Below are 20,050 nucleotides of genomic sequence, written 5' to 3'. Positions count from 1 at the left end.
CAAAAACCAACAAATTCTGGCAAAATGCAAGCATTGCTTATGCAAGAATGGACAGCGATCAGTCAGGATTTGCTCCAGAAGTTGATTGAGAGCATGCCCGGGAGAATTGCAGAGGTCCTGAAGAAGAAGGGGCAGCACTTCAAATATTGACTTGCTGCAGTAACTCATTCTCACTGTCAATAGAACCTTCTGGTCTCATAATATGATTGCAATTATATTTCTGTATGTGACGTAAACATCAGACAAACACAATTAAACACCAGAGGGAACAGATCATGTGAAAATATCATTTTGGTGTCATTCTCAAAACCTTTGGCCATGACTGTATGTCAGATTGTAGTGGGTATGCTCTGTGTCCTGTGCAGGGAGGAAGAGGAGGTGAGCTGTTACCATCATTATATTGAATATTGTGCTCACATGGTGTCTGTGCTGATAATGAGATGAGCACAGAGTAAAGTATCAGCTGCATATCACCGTCAATGACGAGAGGGAACACTGCAAGACATAATCTTTTTAATATAACAGTGAGAAAGAAACACCCAAAATTTTATTAAAAAAATCAAATCTATAAAAATATCCATTTGATTGGTTCCCTGAATCATGTGACTGAGATCATTGCTGGTGGGGGAGGGGGGATGGTGTCCGCTTCTCGGCTCTTGGACCGCGATCCACTGTCTCTCCACATTGAATGGTGGTCATCACCTTGTCTGGAGCGGGCCCCTCAGTCTGCAGGTGACCCCCGTGCATCAAGATATAGAGCGACCCCTATAGGATTAGTAACGTCAGGACGGACAGGACCGGAAACACACACAGGAGGCTCGTGGCTCGGCTGTTGGATGCGTTCATGGTTGTGGGGAACAGATAGGCATTTTTATCGACCACACCGGTGAACGTAACATTCAGGACATTCTGTAACTCTGGAACATACATCTTCACCCAGTCTATGTGGGAGGTCAGCTTGGTGTAGATGCCGGGACGTTCCGGAAGGCCACATCCTTCTCCCCAACTCACCAACCCGGCCAGAAACCACTGTCCATTCTCCGAACACACCATGGGTCCGCCCGAGTCACCCTGGAGAGAGGCAAACAAGTACAAAGATGACCAGATCATGTCACACCTGAATATTCCTCACCTTAAAGATCCCACAGGATCAGGGCACAAGATCTTTCGAAAGGTCCGAGGCCCATGTGGCCACCCACCACTGATTGTTATATCTCTAGTATAAACCAGTGCACCAAGCCACGCTGGAGGCTTCTCCATCAGGAGACACCTCTTCAGACGTTGGTCTGACACTGACCATATATCGCTCCTGAACTGCATCCAGTGGCTTTAAGGGGAATTCCACATGATAAAATCAGGTGGATCTGCAGGCCTCATGTTATAGAGCAGGAGGAGCTGAGAAGATTGATATATAAGATACTGGAGAAGATTCAGCGTATCTCGTATTATATTCACTTAAATCTTTCCTCATTCTGGGCTCAGGAGTCCAGGGGGCGGTCCTAACCAGTGATTGACAGCTCTCTCTGCACGCTCAAATGAATATATCACAAGTTCTCCTGAATCTTTGTCCAGAAATGTATATATCTATCTGCTTGGCTCGTCCGGCTCCATTACATAATTCCCACAGATGGCACCGAATCCTAAAGTGACAGGTTTCATTTTTCTACCCTTCCCTCTCCAGACATAACGAGGCTCTTAGCTTCTTACAGCCCACACGGAGCTCCGGAAGGGTCTGTACCATTAGAGGGGAGCAAAATAATTCAAAGAAAACTCAACTCACCTTGAATTTTCCCCACATTCTGATAGTCCTATTTTTTTGTGATTTGCTTCATCAGAATTTAGTGAAATGGCTCCAGATGGCTTCTAATTTTCAGATTTTTAGAGGGCTCAGAAAGAAGTGGAAATAAAATGTTTGCACCTTGTTGCTCAACCAGCCTGCCACCACAGCCCTGGGGCAAGCGGCAGGACAGGGAGGGTGGTTCGACAGGAGGGTGGTACGACAGGCAGTAACAACAGGTTGGCTGCACAACAGGTGGGCAGCACGACAGGAGGGTGCTAAGACAGACAGTGGCACGACAGGAGGACGGCACGACAGGTGGGAGGCATGACAGGTAGGCGGCAGGACAGATGGGCAGCACGACAGGTAGGAGGCACGACAGGAGGGCGGCAGGACAGGAGGGCGACAGGACAGATGGGAGGCACGACATGTGGGAGGCACGACAGGTGGGCGCCAGGACAGATGGGCAGCACGACAGGTAGGAGGCACGACAGGAGGGCGGCAGGACAGGAGGGCGACAGGACAGATGGGAGGCATGACAGGTGGGTGGCACAACAGGTGGGAGGCACGACAGGAGGGCGGCAGAACAGATGGGAGGCACGACAGGTGGGCGGCACGACAGGAAGGTGGCAGGACAGGAGGGTAACAGGACAGGCACGGTGAGCTTGTGTTTGTTCCATTCATTCTCCCCAGAGCAGAATATGGAACATTTGATTTGGATTAAATAACTTGACTGCAAATCAGATTTCCCGGCCAAGTTCAGATTTCGGCAGATTTGCTCGTCCCTATATATCATAATATATTGTATAGGACTGATCTAAGGACACCCACCTGGCAGGAGTCCATGCCCCCTATCTTATATCCGGCACATATCATGTCGTCCAGGATGATGGGAGTTGAGCTGCTGGTGCTGGAGTCAATGTGATAGAGATCATCGCAGGTTGGGGTATCGATCAGAGGCAGCGACACTTCCTGTAAAGTCTGGGGACTTGGGAGACTCACTGCAAGACAAGACGTCACACGATCATTCAGGAGACATCCACACAAGACCGAAAAATCTGCGACCAATCAGCAGCAAAATCTCCCAAACCTGTACGAGGATTTGTTGGGTACTTCATTGTAGATTTTCCACAGATTTTATCCAGTTCATTGTAAGGAGTGAATTTCAGGAACGGGCTCAGATTTAGTGAAGATTTTCTTTTTTTGGTGCAGTAATATTTGGCAAATTCTCATGCAGTTTTTAATACTGCAATAATAAACTCCAGACAGAAATGGGGACGAATCACGAGGACTACAATGACCACCTCTCACAGGAGAGTCCCCGAGACACATAGTGACAGTTCCCAAAAGTATGCGACACCAAGAGAACAGCTCCGGCAGCCTGAATCCAACTCTACAGGAGATTATTGGATCACTGAGGAGGAAACGCGTCATCCATGGGCACAAAGACGACCAATATGGAGCCTTTATCGGAGAGCAGTGAAGACATCCCCTCCCGACCCGATTATACAAGCACCAACTGAGAACCGTACGGCTTCCATGCAGTCTGCATGTTCTCGGCAGGATATTTCCCCATTTAACAAAAGATGATTTAGCCAAAGACTGGACCAACGATGGCTGAAAAATCTGCGATCAGCCGAGGAGCATTTTTTGTGTTGTGTTGATTGCCGGCAGAAGGCAATGAAACGTTCCAATCAAGGTTCGATCCACCCAAGTAAACGCGCCTCTACATACCCAAGGCTCGGTGGCTTCTCTACATTCTTGACCCCTCTACAATTTTTTACACATTCTATATATTTATGCTTTAAATCAGTGGGGGGGCACTTGGCACCTATGTCATTGGTAGTCTTCACCTCCAGACAAGTCCAGCGAAGGTGAGAATCATCTGCTTTTCATCTTCGTATTTTGAAATTGTGCCATCTTTGGAAAGTAGTCTATGTGGATGATGTATTTGAACCAAGACATTGTGGATATAGTTCAGGGACTGATGGAGGGATTTACAGTCCCAGCCGCCATTCCCCAGGAGGTTTGCCACGTGCAGCGCCATCTTTGGGACCCTAGGATAATGTTGAGGAATGGAGGGATGCTCTGCGGTAGAGTTCATGGGACCTTACAAAATGCAGGGTTGGTGCAAGAAACCCTACTGGGCACACACCTGTGTAAGGACACAAGCTCCTTGAGATGTGGTCAGATACCGGTCTGTGATGGGGAAGTTGAGAGCATTTGGAGAAAGTCAGATTGTAGTTTGGTTCCTTTGGGCTTGTGAAGAATGAGTGTGGAGCTCGTGGAGATGAGACGCCAAACAATCGTACGTAGCTAGATACAGAAGGGTCTATCCCAGGTAGACAGGCTGCAGTCAGCTGAGTGCCGTGGATAGACACTAAGCATTGACACAGGCTATAGTGGGGAGGCAATGCTTGGCTCCAGGGTGTCACTGACAAGTGATGGTTGGCCATGCTTCAATTATTATTATTATTATTATTATTATTTATTTATAGAGCACCATTAATTCCATGGTGCTGTACATGAGAAGGGGGTTACATACAAAATACGTATACAAGTTACAGTAGACAGACTAGTACAGAGGGAAGAGGGCCCTACCCTTGCGGGCTTACATTCTATAGGATTATGGGGAGGAGACAATAGGTGGGGTGTAGGTCAGGCGGCAGCTCCGCACGGTGGTCGGGCGGCAGCTCCGCACGGTGGTCGGGCGGCAGCTCCGCACGGTGGTCGGGCGGCAGCTCCGCACGGTGGTCGGGCGGCAGCTCCGCACGGTGGTCGGGCGGCAGCTCCGCACGGTGGTCGGGCGGCAGCTCCGCACGGTGGTCGGGCGGCAGCTCCTCACGGTGGTCGGGCGGCAGCGAGTTCATTGTAGATTGTAGGCATTTCTGAACAGGTGCGTTTTCAGGTTCCGTTTGAAGTTTGCAAGGGTAGGGGATAGTCTGACGTGTTGAGGCAGCGAGTTCCAGGAGACTGGGGATGCTCGGGAGAAGTCTTGGAGTCGGTTGTGTGAGGAGCGAATGAGAGAGGAGGAGAGGAGGAGATCTTGGGAGGACCGGAGGTGACGTGTTGGAGTGTAGTGGGAGAGTAGTTCGGAGATGTACGGAGGGGAAAGATTATGCACAGCTTTGTAGGTCAGTGTTAGAAGTTTGAATTGGATACGGTGGAAGATTGGAAGCCAGTGGAGGGACATGCAGAGAGGAGAAGCGGGGTGGTATTGAGGAGAGAGGTGGATAATTCGGGCAGCAGAGTTAAGGATGGACTGGAGAGGGGCAAGCGTGTTGGCAGGGAGGCCACAGAGGAGGATGTTACAGTAGTCGAGGCGGGAGATTATGAGGGCATGCACTAGCATTTTAGTAGATTGCAAATTGAGGAAAGGGCGGATTCTGGAAATATTTTTGAGTTGAAGACGGCAGGAGGTGGTGAGGGATTGGATGTGTGGTATGAAGGATAAGGCAGAGTCAAAGGTCACTCCGAGGCAGCGAACTTTGGGTACTGGCGAGAGCGTGGTGTTATTTATTGTAATAGATAGATCAGGTGGAGAGTGTAGGTGAGACGGAGGAAAGATGATTAGTTCAGTTTTGGCCACATTGAGCTTTAGGAAGCGAGAGGAGAAGAAGGAGGATATAGCAGATAGACATTTCGGGATTTTGGACAGCAGAGATGTGGCATCTGGGCCAGAGAGGTAGATCTGGGTGTCGTCGGCATATAGGTGGTATTGGAAGCCATGGGACTTTATGAGTTGTCCCAGGCCAAATGTGTAGATAGAGAAAAGTAGGGGTCCTAGGACAGAGCCTTGAGGGACGCCAACAGAGAGATGGTGGGATGAAGAGGTTGTGTGGGAGTGGGAGACACTAAAAGTGCGATTTGAGAGGTATGAAGAGATCCAAGAGAGGGCAAGATCTCTGACACCAAGGGAAGAGAGGGTCTGTAATAGGAGGGAGTGGTCAACGGTATCGAAGGCTGAGGACAGGTCTAGGAGTAGGAGTATAGAGAAGTGCTTGTTCGCTTTGGCAGTAAGCAAGTCATTTGTGATTTTAGTCAGGGCAGTTTCGGTGGAGTGATGTGGACGGAAGCCGGACTGTAGGTTGTCAAAGAGAGCGTTAGAGGAGAGGTGGGAGGAAAGTTCAGCATGGACATGCTGTTCCAGGAGTTTTGAGGCAAGTGGGAGTAGTGATATGGGGCGGTAGCTGGTAGTAGAGGTTGGATCGAGGGAAGGTTTCTTTAGGATAGGTGTGACTGTTGCATGTTTAAAGGCAGAGGGGAAGGTTCCAGTCGTTAAAGATAGGTTGAAGAGATGGGTTAAGGCTGGAATAAGGATGGTGGTGAGGTTGGGAAGGAGGTGGGATGGCATGGGGTCAAGTGCGCAGGTGGTGAGGTGCGCTTTTGAGAGCAGACGTACAAGCTCTCCTTCGGTGATGGTGGGGAGGAAGTTTATGGGAGAGGGGCAGTGGTCAGCTACATGAAGGGGTTGTGGTGGCTGAGCAGAGAAGACTTGCCTTATTAGGTCGATTTTTTCTTGGAAATAGGTGGCAAAGTCTTCTGCAGAAATGAGGGAGGTTGGAGGGGGCAGTGGTGGGCGAAGGAGGGAGTTGAAAGTGTTGAATAACTGTTTGGGGTTGTGTGTTAGAGAGGATATGAGGTTTCTGTCATCAATTGTCATCTTGCTGTATCTAATCTGAGAGCAACCATGAACCATTGCTTATGACTTCTCACCGGAATCATAACCATCAAGCTGCGCGCCTCACCGCAGTAATAACCATCAAGCTGCATGCCTCTTTAGAGTCAGAACCTATCAATCTGCACACCACAATGGAGTCATAACCATCAAGCTACGCCCCTCATTGGAGTCATAACCATCATGCTGCGTCCCTCAACAGAGTCATAACCATCAAGCTGCACCCCTCACTGGAGTCAGAACCTATCAATCTGCACACCACAATGGAGTCATAACCATAAAGCTACGCCCCTCATTGGAGTCATAACCATCATGCTGCGTCCCTCAACAGAGTCATAACCATCAAGCTGCACCCCTCACTGGAGTCAGAACCTATCAATCTGCACACCACAATGGAGTCATAACCATAAAGCTGCATGCTTTACCAATGTCATAACCAGTAAGCATTGCTCTTCTCTTGTAGAAAATGATTAAAAACTTGTTTGTTTGTATGAACTTTCTGTATAAAACATTCCTGATATAAAGAACACGACACAATGTGAATACCTACCACCAGACCGAGTGTTTCCCCAGCCGGTGATCCAACACATGAGGCCCATGGGGAAGGTTACGCTGGCTGTAGGGAGGCAGACGGGGAGGATGTAAGGGGTGAAGGTCACGTTGGTCGCCAGCTCGATGAGGCTGATGTCACCTAGTGATCCTACATCAGTAAAGTTAGGATTCTTAATGATCGTCTTCACGTTTACAGAGATTTCTTCTGAGTTTGGAATAGAGATGTTATATACACCAAGATGGACGGTGAGCGAGGAGGTGGTCACCTCACTAGAGAAAGACAAATGCAGTCATTAGGAGCAATGCTGAGAGGTCACCACCATTAATGCATAAGAAGAAGCATCTAACCTTGTTATACAGTGCGCTGCCGAGACCACCCACGACTCACTGATGAGAGACCCTCCACAAAAGTGACTGCCATACAACCGTAAGCTGACTTGCCATGGCCACTGACCGGGCTGCGCGGCATGCCCTCCCATGATTCGATTGGAAACTTGAGGAATTCCACATTCTATAGAGGAGAAAAATACAAGAAAGTTTGGGGATTTTAAGAAGTGATGAGAGAGGATTTAAGGTACTCACTAAGAGACAAACAAGGAAGAGGAATGGTGGTAGAAGGGGAGGAACAATGAAGGAAAAAGAGGAAAGATGTAAGAAAGAAATGGAGGAGCGATGGCTGAAGAGGAATCAGGAACAAATTGGTGCAACATAGGAAGAAGAAAAAGGGAAAAACAATGCAAGAAATACAAGAAGAACACTAAGCAACTAAGAAGGATGAGAGAGGATTTAGGATACTCACCGAGAGACAAACCACAAAGTGACAGAGGAACGGTGGTGGAAGGGAAGGAACGGTTGTGGAAAAGGAGGAACGGTGGTGGAAAAGGAGGAACGGTGGCGGAAACGGGAGGAACGGTTGTGGAAAAGGAGGAACAGTGGTGGAAGGAGAGGAATGGTGGTGGAAGGAGAGGAACGGTGGTGGAAGGAGAGGAACGGTGGTGGAAGGAGAGGAACGGTGGTGTAAGGAGAGGAACGGTGGTGGAAGGAGAGGAATGGTGGTGGAAGGAGAGGAACGGTGGTGGAAGGAGAGGAACGGTGGTGGAAGGAGAGGAACGGTGGTGTAAGGAGAGGAACGGTGGTGGAAGGAGAGGAATGGTGGTGGAAGGAGAGGAACGGTGGTGGAAGGGGAGGGACGGTGGTGGAAGGAGAGGAACGGTGGTGGAAGGGGAGGGACGGTGGTGGAAGGGGAGGGACGGTGGTGGAAGAAGGAGGGACGGTGGTGGAAGGAGAGGGACGGTGGTGGAAGGAGAGGGACGGTGGTGGAAGGAGAGGGACGGTGGTGGAAGCAGAGGGACGGTGGTGGAAAGAGAGACACGGTGGTGGAAGGAGAGGGACGGTGGTGGAAGGAGAGGGACGGTGGTGGAAGCAGAGGGACGGTGGTGGAAGCAGAGGGACGGTGGTGGAAGCAGAGGGACGGGGGTGGAAGGGGAGGGACGGTGGTGGAAGAAGGAGGGACGGTGGTGGAAGGAGAGGGACGGTGGTGGAAGGAGAGGGACGGTGGTGGAAGGAGAGGGACGGTGGTGGAAGCAGAGGGACGGTGGTGGAAAGAGAGACACGGTGGTGGAAGGAGAGGGACGGTGGTGGAAGGAGAGGGACGGTGGTGGAAGCAGAGGGACGGTGGTGGAAGCAGAGGGACGGTGGTGGAAAGAGAGACACGGTGGTGGAAGGAGAGGGACGGTGGTGGAAGAAGAGGGACGGTGGTGGAAAAGGAGGAACGGTAGTGGAAGGGGAGGAACTGTGGAGGAAGGAGAGGAACAATGGAGGAGGAAGAGGAACGGTGGAGGAAGGGGAGGAACAGCCTAGGCAAAAAAGGGGAAGGATGTGGGAAAGAAATGGAGGAGTGATGGCTGAAGAGGATCAGGAACAAATCAGTGCAACGTAGGAAGAAGAATAATAAAACGGAAAAACAATGAAGAGATACAAAACAGAAGAGTGAGCAAAAGAGAACGAGGAAAGAGAAGAAAGAACAAATTAAGAGGCCTGGAGGAAAGTCAGTGCCGAGGATGAGGAGAAACAGCGAAAGTCACTGATGTCCCCGTGTGACGGAGAAATCTAAACATTTACAGCAGATTTTGGCTTAAACAAAAATAAAATTACAGTTTACTCCAAATTCTGCAATGTGGTGACATATATAAACTGTGCAATATCATATATTAACCTCAGAGCAAATCACTGCAAAGTGTTCTATATCTACTATTATTAGTTTATCTTTGGATCGACCTAAAAGAAGCTAAAACGCCGACAACACTGACATCTAGTGGTCGCATGAGTATATACACAAGAAGTGTGCTACTAAAATAACAGCGCCCTTTATATAAAGGATTAACTCTACATATTAGTAAATAAAGTCACACAACTACTAACAATACATATATTTAATAGAGACAAATAATCAGAAGAGTCACTGTGTACATACATTACTGATCCTGAGTTACCTCCTGTATTATACTCCAGAGCTGCACTCACTATTCTGCTGGTGCAGTCACTGTGTACATACATTACATTACTGATCCTGTATTATACTCCAGAGCTGCACTCACTATTCTGCTTGTGCAGTCACTGTGTACATACATTACTGATCCTGAGTTACCTCCTGTATTATACTCCAGAGCTGCACTCACTATTCTGCTGGTGCAGTCACTGTGTATATACATTAAATTACTGATCCAATAACCAGTAATATAACAATTCTATTCTTATATATGGACCATATACAGAATTATATAACTAATATATTACTATTCTCTAAGTGCGAATAGCTACACATACCATAGGATAACTAGATTTAAATGCTGCCCCTTATGTACAACAATAAACAAACTACTATAATACTGCCCCCTATGTACAAGAATATAACTACTATAATACTGCCCCCTATATACAAGAATATAACTACTATAATACAGCCCCTATGTACAAGAATATAACTGCTATAATACTGCCCCCTATGTACAAGAATATAACTACTATAATACTGCCCCTATGTACAAGAATATAACTACTATAATACTGCCCCTATATACAAGAATATAACTACTATAATACTGCCCCTATGTACAAGAATATAACTACTATAATACTGCCCCTATATACAAGAATATAACTACTATAATACTGCCCCTATGTACAAGAATATAACTACTATAATACTGCCCCCTATATACAAGAATATAACTACTATAATACTGCCTCTATGTATAAGAATATAACTACTATAATACTGCCTCTATGTATAAGAATATAACTACTATAATACTGCCCCTATGTGCAAGAATATAACTACTATAATACTGCCCCCTATGTACAAGAATATAACTACTATAATACTGCTCCTATATACAAGAATATAACTACTATAATACTGCCCCTATGTACAAGAATATAACTACTATAATACTGCCCCTATGTACAAGAATATAACTACTATAATACTGCCCCTATGTACAAGAATATAACTACTATAATACTGCCCCCTATATACAAGAATATAACTACTATAATACTGCCCCTATGTACAAGAATATAACTACTATAATACTGCCCCCTATATACAAGAATATAACTACTATAATACTGCCCCTATGTACAAGAATATAACTACTATAATACTGCCCCCTATATACAAGAATATAACTACTATAATACTGCCCCCTATATACAAGAATATAACTACTATAATACTGCCCCCTATGTACAAGAATATAACTACTATAATACTGCTCCTATGTACAAGAATATAACTACTATAATACTGCCCCTATGTACAAGAATATAACTACTATAATACTGCTCCTATATACAAGAATATAACTACTATAATACTGTCCCCTATATACAAGAATATAACTACTATAATACTGCCCCCTATGTACAAGAATATAACTACTATAATACTGCTCCTATGTACAATAATATAACTACTATAATACTGCCCCTATGTACAAGAATATAACTACTATAATACTGCCCCCTATGTACAAGAATATAACTACTATAATACTGCCCCCTATGTACAAGAATATAACTACTATAATACTGCCCCCTATATACAAGAATATAACTACTATAATACTGCCCCTATATACAAGAATATAACTCCTATATTACTGTCTGTTTGGTTACGTGACTTTTCTATACACTGGTGACTTTGCAGATGTCTTATGACTTAGTATCACCTCTATGGGTGCGGCATTATACGTGACGTTGCACAGACGCAGCGTTCCACGCTGTGTTATGGGGAAGCTGTGCAGGACGCAGTTGTATAAACACAAGCTTTTATCTCTTGTGCACATCTGAGATTAGTGTTTCTGATCTATAAGTCTAGTCTGTCTGTACTCACCTTGTGCAGAGAAACAAAGACGAAAAGTCCCTGAAGATGGAAAACAAAGTGTTAATAATAATTGGCCTCATCCGGTACAATAGGCAAGATGTAAGAGGAGGATGGAAAGATAGAGGGATAGCTAGATAGATAGATAGATAGATAGATAGATAGATAGAGGGATAGATAGATAGAGGGATAGATAGATAGATAGAGGGATAGATAGATAGATAGATAGATAGATAGATAGATAGATAGATAGATAGATAGAGGGATAGATAGAGGGATAGATAGATAGATAGAGGGATAGATAGATAGATAGATAGAGGGATAGATAGATAGATAGATAGATAGATAGATAGATAGATAGAGGGATAGATAGAGGGATAGATAGATAGATAGAGGGATAGATAGATAGATAGAGGGATAGATAGATAGATAGATAGATAGATAGAGGGATAGAAAGATAGATAGATAGATAGATAGATAGATAGATAGATAGAGGGATAGATAGATAAATAGATAGATAGATAGAGAGATAGATAGAGGGATAGATAGATAGAGGGATAGATAGATAGATAGCTAGATAGATAGATAGATAGATAGATAGAGGGATAGATAGATAGATAGATAGATAGATAGATAGAGGGATAGATAGATAGAGGGATAGATAGAGGGATAGATAGATAGATAGATAGATAGATAGATAGATAGATAGATAGATAGACAGAAAGATAGATAGATAGAGGGATAGATAGATAGATAATAAATAGATAGATAGAGGGATAGATAGATAGAGGGATAGATAGATAGATAATAAATAGATAGATAGAGGGATAGATAGATAGAGGGATAGATAGATAGAGGAATAGATAGATAGAGGGATAGATAGATAGATAATAGATAGATAGATAGATAGATATGTTGAGGAGAGGCATAAGATGAAATACTTAATTAACCTCTGGACATAGAGCACTGTGAGAAGTGTGTTCAATGAAATCGATTCTCTATACATAAGCCAGTCAGTCTTCAGAGGAACCAAAAATGGCCCCCAATGATACCATTGACCCGCCCATCAGCATCACCAAGATGGCCCCAGATGACATAGACCCGCCTACAATGACGCCCACCAATTAGCTCATGGACTAACACATTGTTCAATCCACTGACCAATGAACACATCCGGACATGTCCCTTTCCAAGGTTATATCAGGGCATGCTTCAGTTGAAATAAAGCAGTCTGGTCCAACTTTGGTCGAAGAAAGATGAATATCCGACTGTGTCTGATCTCATTTTTCAAGCATGCACTCGATCCACAACAATTAGAATCAGGCAGTAGGCAACTTGTGGAACTTTGTAAGAGTTCACCCTAACAAATGGTGCCCAACGTGGGGCCAATAGATGAAGACAGCCAAAATCCGGAGGAATCGGCATGACGTGCTGGACACCCCAGGAATTTGATCACCTCCTAACGAGAGCACGGTAAGTCTGCTGATTTTTCATAACCTGTAGTCTTCCCGTGGTCTCGGGGGGGGCGCTGATTGCCTGACCATGTCCGGTTTTATGGGGTATCTGTTGATGGCAAACGAGCGGCTATTGGCCATATTAATCTCGGAAGAACCATCACATGTTTTAGTTGCCTGCTGCCTGTTATGTGTTTGTCTCGAGGGGAGATTGACTGGTAGTTAAGAGAGCAAGTGGATTTTGAGTTCCGTTAGTTGTCGTCTGTGATATGGTTTGTGGTTCTAGTGGAAACTTAAGTAGTTAATACGGTTTGGTACAAGGCCTAGAACTATAGCGCGGTTTTAATTGGTCAGGTTAGACACGTGTTTTCCACGGGCTCTCAAAGTTGTTGATATGTGTTGTTGCAGGGAATAGTAAGAGACTTAAGTTATAGAACGCAGAAATCAGACAGGGACCACGGAACAAGGACAGATTTAGAAGTAGGTGCTGCAAATTGCAAGTTTTCTTTAGTGTTTCAGTTGTGATCTCCCCTGTCTTTTTTGTTTGTTCGTGTTTATCTTGGTCTGCATAGAGAAAGATTGCTTGTTTGGTGTTGTTTATCTTGAGAAAAAACTAGAGAAATTGATGAAGTTGTGTCTAGTTGTGGTCGGAAAAATCCAGATGAGAGTGGACTTTGTTGGGATGTGGGGACTCTATGCCGTATTCCTGGTGGCAGCCATTTTAGGTCAGATTTTAAAATGGTGGATGAAGCACATGATGGCCGAGGCATGCATGGTTTAAACAAAAAAAAGTGAGTGGGGGATGTGTGAAGGCCATGTGCTGTGTAAATGTTTGAACAATAGACAAGGTGGACTACTACATACTCAGACAGAAAAATAAGTGGTTTTGAAAAGCCCTTTTTGGTTCAGGGGGTGGAAAACAAAAAACAAAAACAGGTTTTCCCAGTTTGTAGGAAAAAGAATTGAAGTTTCAGCTTACAGGGGGGATAGTCCTATCTATTTTTGTCTCACCTTATGGGGGTTTATTGTGATAGAGCAGCCCAAGCATGAGCATTTATTTGTTCTAGATTCTTTTATCCCTTCTTGGGTCATACAGAAGTTATATCACAGAGATACAGACAATTCGCTGATAATGTCCTCTATTTTGCAACTATGGACGTTGTCCCTATATCCAGAGGTTGTGTTGCATTAGTAGTAATAATAATAATAATAATAATCTTTATTAATAATCTTAATAATTACAATAATTAGATTTAAGGTATGTGGATGATTTATGGCATTCTGTGTTTGATATTTAATGTCTTGAATCATCTGTTTTCTTTTTGTAGAAAGAAAGATTGTAACACAGATTTCTGTGGTTCAAGCAAAGGTTGAAAAGTCATAGAAATGGTTTTCCATTATTAAGTTACACATAACACAATATTTATGGTGTTCCCGGTTGGGTACAATCTACACAATGTGACTTTTATGCCTAAATGTAGAGCTCCGGGGCCACACACTTTTTCAATCTAACTAGGTTTTGGATAATAGGTTCAAAAAGGTGGGAAAGATGATGTGGAAAGTCACACCTATTGTTAAGGTTTTAATCTGTTCACCGATTGAATTTTTCTATTAAGTCCATATCCATCCATATATCTCATGGTTTTTCTGATGTAACAAGAATTGTGAGGTTTTGAACATGTCTGAGATGATTCCATTACTAATTCATATTTTGAGTTTTTGCGTAGATGGATCTAGATACCAAGATGCTGGTTGATTCTACACTGGATATGCTGAGGTTACGCAACATGAGGTAATAAAAATCAAACCACTCGCTCCTCTCCCATCGCAATAGGAGAACGAGATGAAGATTTGTGATCACTGTGGTTCGTAGAGCGGAAAGGAGTTAGATAGTCAAAAGTGTATATAGGTAGCAGATATTTGGTAGTGTGACGTGATAAACCTATAAAAGACCGTAGAGTGGGTGTGAGCCCAGGTGGAGGCCCTCCTGATATCAAAGGAGCCGGTGACTGATGGAGCCAGAGGAGATGCTCGTACAGGTGCAGACAACAAAGAAGCAGTGAACGGGTCTAGAGTTGAGAGTCCTTTACCAATGCAGACCAGTACCATACCTCGGTGGCACCTGTCACGTCGTCCGTGACATCTGTCACTCCTTGTGTTCTTAAATCCTTACGGGAACAAGCGATTCAGCAAGGAGCGGAGTGTGAGACGCAGGGAGCCAGTGACTGAGGAAGGTCTGTGTATCAAGGGCGGTAAGCTTTCTCTACCATGAGTGCTCTACTCAATAATGGCCCAGGTAACCAATGAACACGTGACAAAGAGTGTGGTGGTGGACAAGATATGGGCGGCACCACTGCTTCAGTACCCAGGTGGCCAGACACATCCAGTCTTGTAAGACGTGTGCCTATTAAGCTAGAAAAACTGTAAATACCTCGTAAAAACACCCCCCTCATCCGCTCTACTGCGCCACTGATTGTAGATTAGTCATATACATCTACCATGAGTAGGTTTATATGAGTTTTGTGCGTGTTGTGTGAATTTCTTTTCAGGCCTGCTCTGAAACATATCCAGTATGGACAACGTTACTGCTGAAAAACTCATGATGCTGGTGGTATGTAAAGATGGAGTTCCTAAAAAGTTCCTAAAAAGTGGTAAAGTACATGTTCTATAGTAGAGGTCAGTATAGAGATCTTACAGTACCTGGGGATTGGCAGCTGGCAGGAGGGTCTGTGATTGGCAGGAGGGTCTGTGATTGGACAAGATCTCCTCGTGACGTTACCTGGCCTTATTGTTGTTGTTATTATTATTATTATTATTATTATATTGATAAAGTGGGTACATGTTATACATGTGAAATATTCCATTTGGTTTACGGTTTGGTCCTTGAATTTGCTGTATCATATTGATTTAAGCTACAAACATATACAGAGTGTGAATATTTAATCTTTGGGAATGAATTGGATATATATAATTGCATATTGACGCCTCTTTATCCCGGTAGCTCACGGTTTCTATATTCCCTCACTGACATTAGCAGCACGTATTAGCTTAGCAGTGTAGGAATAGGGAGGGTGAGCCGTCGGTGAGCGGGGGCGCCAATTCACCTTATAGGGTGCCGACCTCCGCTGCGAGGTAGGGAGAGTTTAGGGCTATTGCCCCAATCCCTGCCCCTCCTTTATTGGAATATCTAATTGTGTCTATAGTCACATGGGTGTATGTTTGGAATTTTAATGATTATAACATAAAGATGTAACGATCCACAAGATAATGGTGGACGCTGCAAATCATGTAACAAATGTTTGTTTTCATTTTTCTTAATAATTAGGTCTTTATATAAGATATTTTCGGTTTAGCACCTGGAATGTGATTATATACCTCACAGATACTTCAGTTACAGTGTGATGTCCTGACCAGTGATGTACGGGCCGTGTACAACTGCATATATAGTGTGTTAAACATGTGTATCCTCCAATTCCAGATCCTAAATCAGTGTCAGGAGCACGTGGTCTCAAGCCAGGAGACCGGGTGATTCTAAAAAGACAAGTCAGAATGATCCCTGAGTCAGAATCAGGTGGACCGATCCAGCTTATCCCAACCACAGCAACTTCCATGAAGCTTGAGGGAAAACCCAGACAACAGCGGCTGTAAAGAGTCCATCGTACTGGCAGAATGAGGGTCACAACACACATAGTGCTGGATTATCTCACATAGAACCTTATGGAGAATTTCTAGATTGGGGATGATACATGGGAAATAACCATAAGGGAACAATGGGTACAGGAACATTACACAAATAAGGGCTCATGGTGGGAAAAACATTATCTGATCTGAACCAATTATTTTAAGGGTTTAAGTGACTTAAAGATAACATGCACTTGTAGGTAACTGGTATTGTCTTATTTGTTGGTATTTGAAGCCGTAAAAGTGCTACTCTGTGTTACTGAAGGTAATCGGATCCATGCGTAAGGGAAAATCCTGTCGAAGAACAGATTCATTTGTGCCGTGATACAATTATGTGTATTCAGGTAGGGAACTGTGGCGAAGTCCCGAGGATGCGGGTAGCGCGCTCCTATATACCTCATGATATACCTGGAATTGGTCACGGAAGAGAGAAAAGGCTTTGCATTGTTTATCTAACGGACACCATAAAAAGGGTGGGAGATACGCATTTGGGCTGACGTGTGAGAGGACAACGGTAGGGTCAGAAGGCTAATTAAGTATTTAGGGGGGACTGTTGAGGAGAGACATAAGATGAAATACTTAACCCCTGAAAATAGAGCACTGTGAGAAGTGTGTTCAATGAAATGAATTCTCTATACATAAGCCAGTCAGTCTTCAGAGGAAGCCAAGATGGCCCCTGATGACATCACAGACCCGCCCATCAGAGGATCACCAAGATGGCCCCAGATGACATAGACCCGCCTACGATGACGACCACCAATCAGCTCATGGACTAACACATTGTTCAACCCACTGACCAATGAACACATCCAGACATGCCGCTTTCCAAGGTTATATCAGGGCATGCTTCAGTTGAAATAAAGCAGTCTGGGCCGACTTTGGTCGAGGAAAGATGAAAGACTGTGTCTGATCTCATTTTTCAAGCATGCACTCGATCCAAAAACAATTAGAATCAGGAAATAGGCAACTTGTGGAACTTTGTAAGAGTTCACCCTAACATAGATAGATAGATAGATAGATAGAGGGATAGATAGATAGATAGATAGATAGAGGGATAGATAGAGGGATAGATAGAGAGATAGATAGATAGATAGATAGAGGGATAGATAGATAGATAGATAGATAGATAGATAGATAGATAGATAGATAGATGGATAGATGGATAGATAGATAGAGGGATAGATAGATAGAGGGATAGATAGATAGAGGGATAGATAGATAGATAGATAGATGTGGGGAAAATAAATATTTGGTACACTGCTCATTTTGCTGTTTTCCCCCCTACACAGAATGGAGATCTGTAATTTTTATCATAGGTAACTACAACTCTGACAGAATAAAAAAATCCAGAAAATCTCATTGTCTGACTTATAAATAAGTAATTTGCATCTTATTGCATGAAATAAGTATTGGAGTCAATAGAAAAAAAGAACTAAATATTTGGTAGAAACCTTTCATTCCTGTAACAGATAGTTGTTTACGGTAGATCTTCTGCAGATCTTTCAGGTCCCTCCTCCATACAGATCTTCTCCAGATCTTTCAGGTCACGCCTCCATACAGCTCTTCTCCAAATCTTTCAGGTCACTCCTCCATACAGATCTTCTCCAGATCTTTCAGCTCACTCCTCCATACAGATCTTCTCCAGATCTTTCAGGTCACTCCTCCATACAGATCTCCAGATCTTTCAGGTCACTCCTCCATACAGATCTTCTCCAGATCTTTCAGGTCACTCCTCCATATAGATCTTCTCCAGATCTTTCAGGTCACTCCTCCATACAGATCTTCTCCAGATCTTTCAGGTCACTCCTCCATACAGATCTTCTCCAGATCTTTCAGGTCACGCCTCCATACAGCTCTTCTCCAAATCTTTCAGGTCACTTCTCCATACAGATCTTCTCCAGATCTTTCAGCTCACTCCTCCATACAGATCTTCTCCAGATCTTTCAGGTCACTCCTCCATACAGATCTTCTCCAGATCTTTCAGGTCACTCCTCCATACAGATCTTCTCCAGATCTTTCAGGTCACTCCATACAGATCTTCTCCAGATCTTTTAGGTCACTCCTCCATACAGATCTTCTCCAGGTCTTTCAGGTCACTCCTCCATATAGATCTTCTCCAGATCTCTCAGGTCACTCATCAATACAGATCTTCTCCAGATCTTTCAAGTCACTCCTCCATACAGATCTTCTCCACATCTTTCAGGTCACTCCTCCTTACAGATCTTCTCCAGATCCTTCAGGTCACTCCTCCTTACAGATCTTCTCCAGATCTTTCAAGTTTCGGGTCTGTCACTGGACAATATTGAGTTTCAGCTCCTCCATAAATTTTCTATTGGGTTCAGGTCTGGAGACTTGCTAGGCCACTCCAGGACCTTGAGATGCTTCTTATGGAGCTGCTCCTTAATTACCCTGGCTGTGTGTTTCAGGTCATTGTCATTCTGGAAGAACCAGCCACGACCCATCTTTAATGCTCTTACCAATACTTTCAATACGGTGCAGTCATGCTGTCCCCTTTGCAGAAAAGACCCCCCAAAGTATGATGTCTCCACCTCATGCTTAATGGTTGGGAAGGTGTTCTTGGGATTGTACTGATCCTCCTTCTTCCTCCAAACAGGCGAGTGGAGTTGATAACAAAAAAGTTCTATTTTGTTCTCATCTGACCACATCCTTCCTATGGATCATCCAAATGGTTATTGATGAACTTCACACAGGCCTGAACATCCTGTGTGCCCTGCAGGATTTTAATCCATGACGGAATTGTGTGTTGCTAACAGTAATCTTTGAGACTGTGGTCCCAGGTCATTGACCAGGTCCTCCCGTGTAGTTCTGTGCTATTCCCGACCTTTCTCAGATCATCCTTACCCCACGAGGCAAGATCTTGTATGAAGCCCCAGACCGAGTAAGAGAGAAAGATTGACAGTCCTCTTGTGTGTCTTCCATTTTCTAATTGTGCCAACAGTTGTTGCCTTCTCACCAAGCTGCTTGCCTATTGTCCTGTAGCCCATCCCAGCCTTGTGCAGGTCTACAATTTTGTCCCTGGTGTCCTTAGACAGCTCCTTGGTCTTGGCCATAGTGGAGAGGTTGGAGTGTGATTGATTGTGTGGACAGGGGTCTAATATACAGGTAACGAGGTCACACAGGTGCAATTAATCCAGGTAATGAGTGCAGAGGAGGAGAAGAAATAACAAGTCTGTGAGAGCAGAATTCCTGCTGGTAGGTCGGTGATAAAATACTTATTTCATGCAATAAAATGCAAATTATTTATAAGTCAGACAATGGGATTTTCTGGATTTTTTTTTCTGTCACAGTTGAAGTTATCTACGATAAAAATTACACAGACCTCTACATTCTGTGTAGGGGGGAAAACAGCAAAATCTCCAGAGGATCCAATACTTTATTTTCCCCACTGTAGTTTTCCCCACTGTAGATAGATAGATAGACAGACAGACGGCCGGAGCAGCTTTGGTCAGGGGTCACTCACCCAGCAGCAGCAGCAGGGTCCGGGCGGCTCTCGGAGGGGACAT

General features: G+C 44.3%; 1 protein-coding gene across 1 annotated transcript; it reads right to left on the bottom strand.

The window, feature by feature from the left end:
- Positions 1-765: 765 nt before the first annotated feature.
- LOC142246796 (serine protease 27-like) lies at positions 766-20,050 on the bottom strand. Its single transcript, XM_075319847.1, has 5 exons — positions 20,008-20,050; positions 7,356-7,518; positions 7,006-7,277; positions 2,609-2,778; positions 766-1,071 (listed from the first exon to the last, which is right to left on the bottom strand). Exons 1-5 carry the CDS (start codon positions 20,048-20,050, stop codon positions 766-768), a joined length of 954 nt encoding a protein of 317 aa, XP_075175962.1.

Source organism: Anomaloglossus baeobatrachus, chromosome 7, assembly GCF_048569485.1.
Source record: "Anomaloglossus baeobatrachus isolate aAnoBae1 chromosome 7, aAnoBae1.hap1, whole genome shotgun sequence".
In the NCBI taxonomy this organism is placed as follows: Eukaryota; Metazoa; Chordata; class Amphibia; order Anura; family Aromobatidae; genus Anomaloglossus; species Anomaloglossus baeobatrachus.
This window is presented reverse-complemented; position numbering and strand designations above follow the sequence as displayed.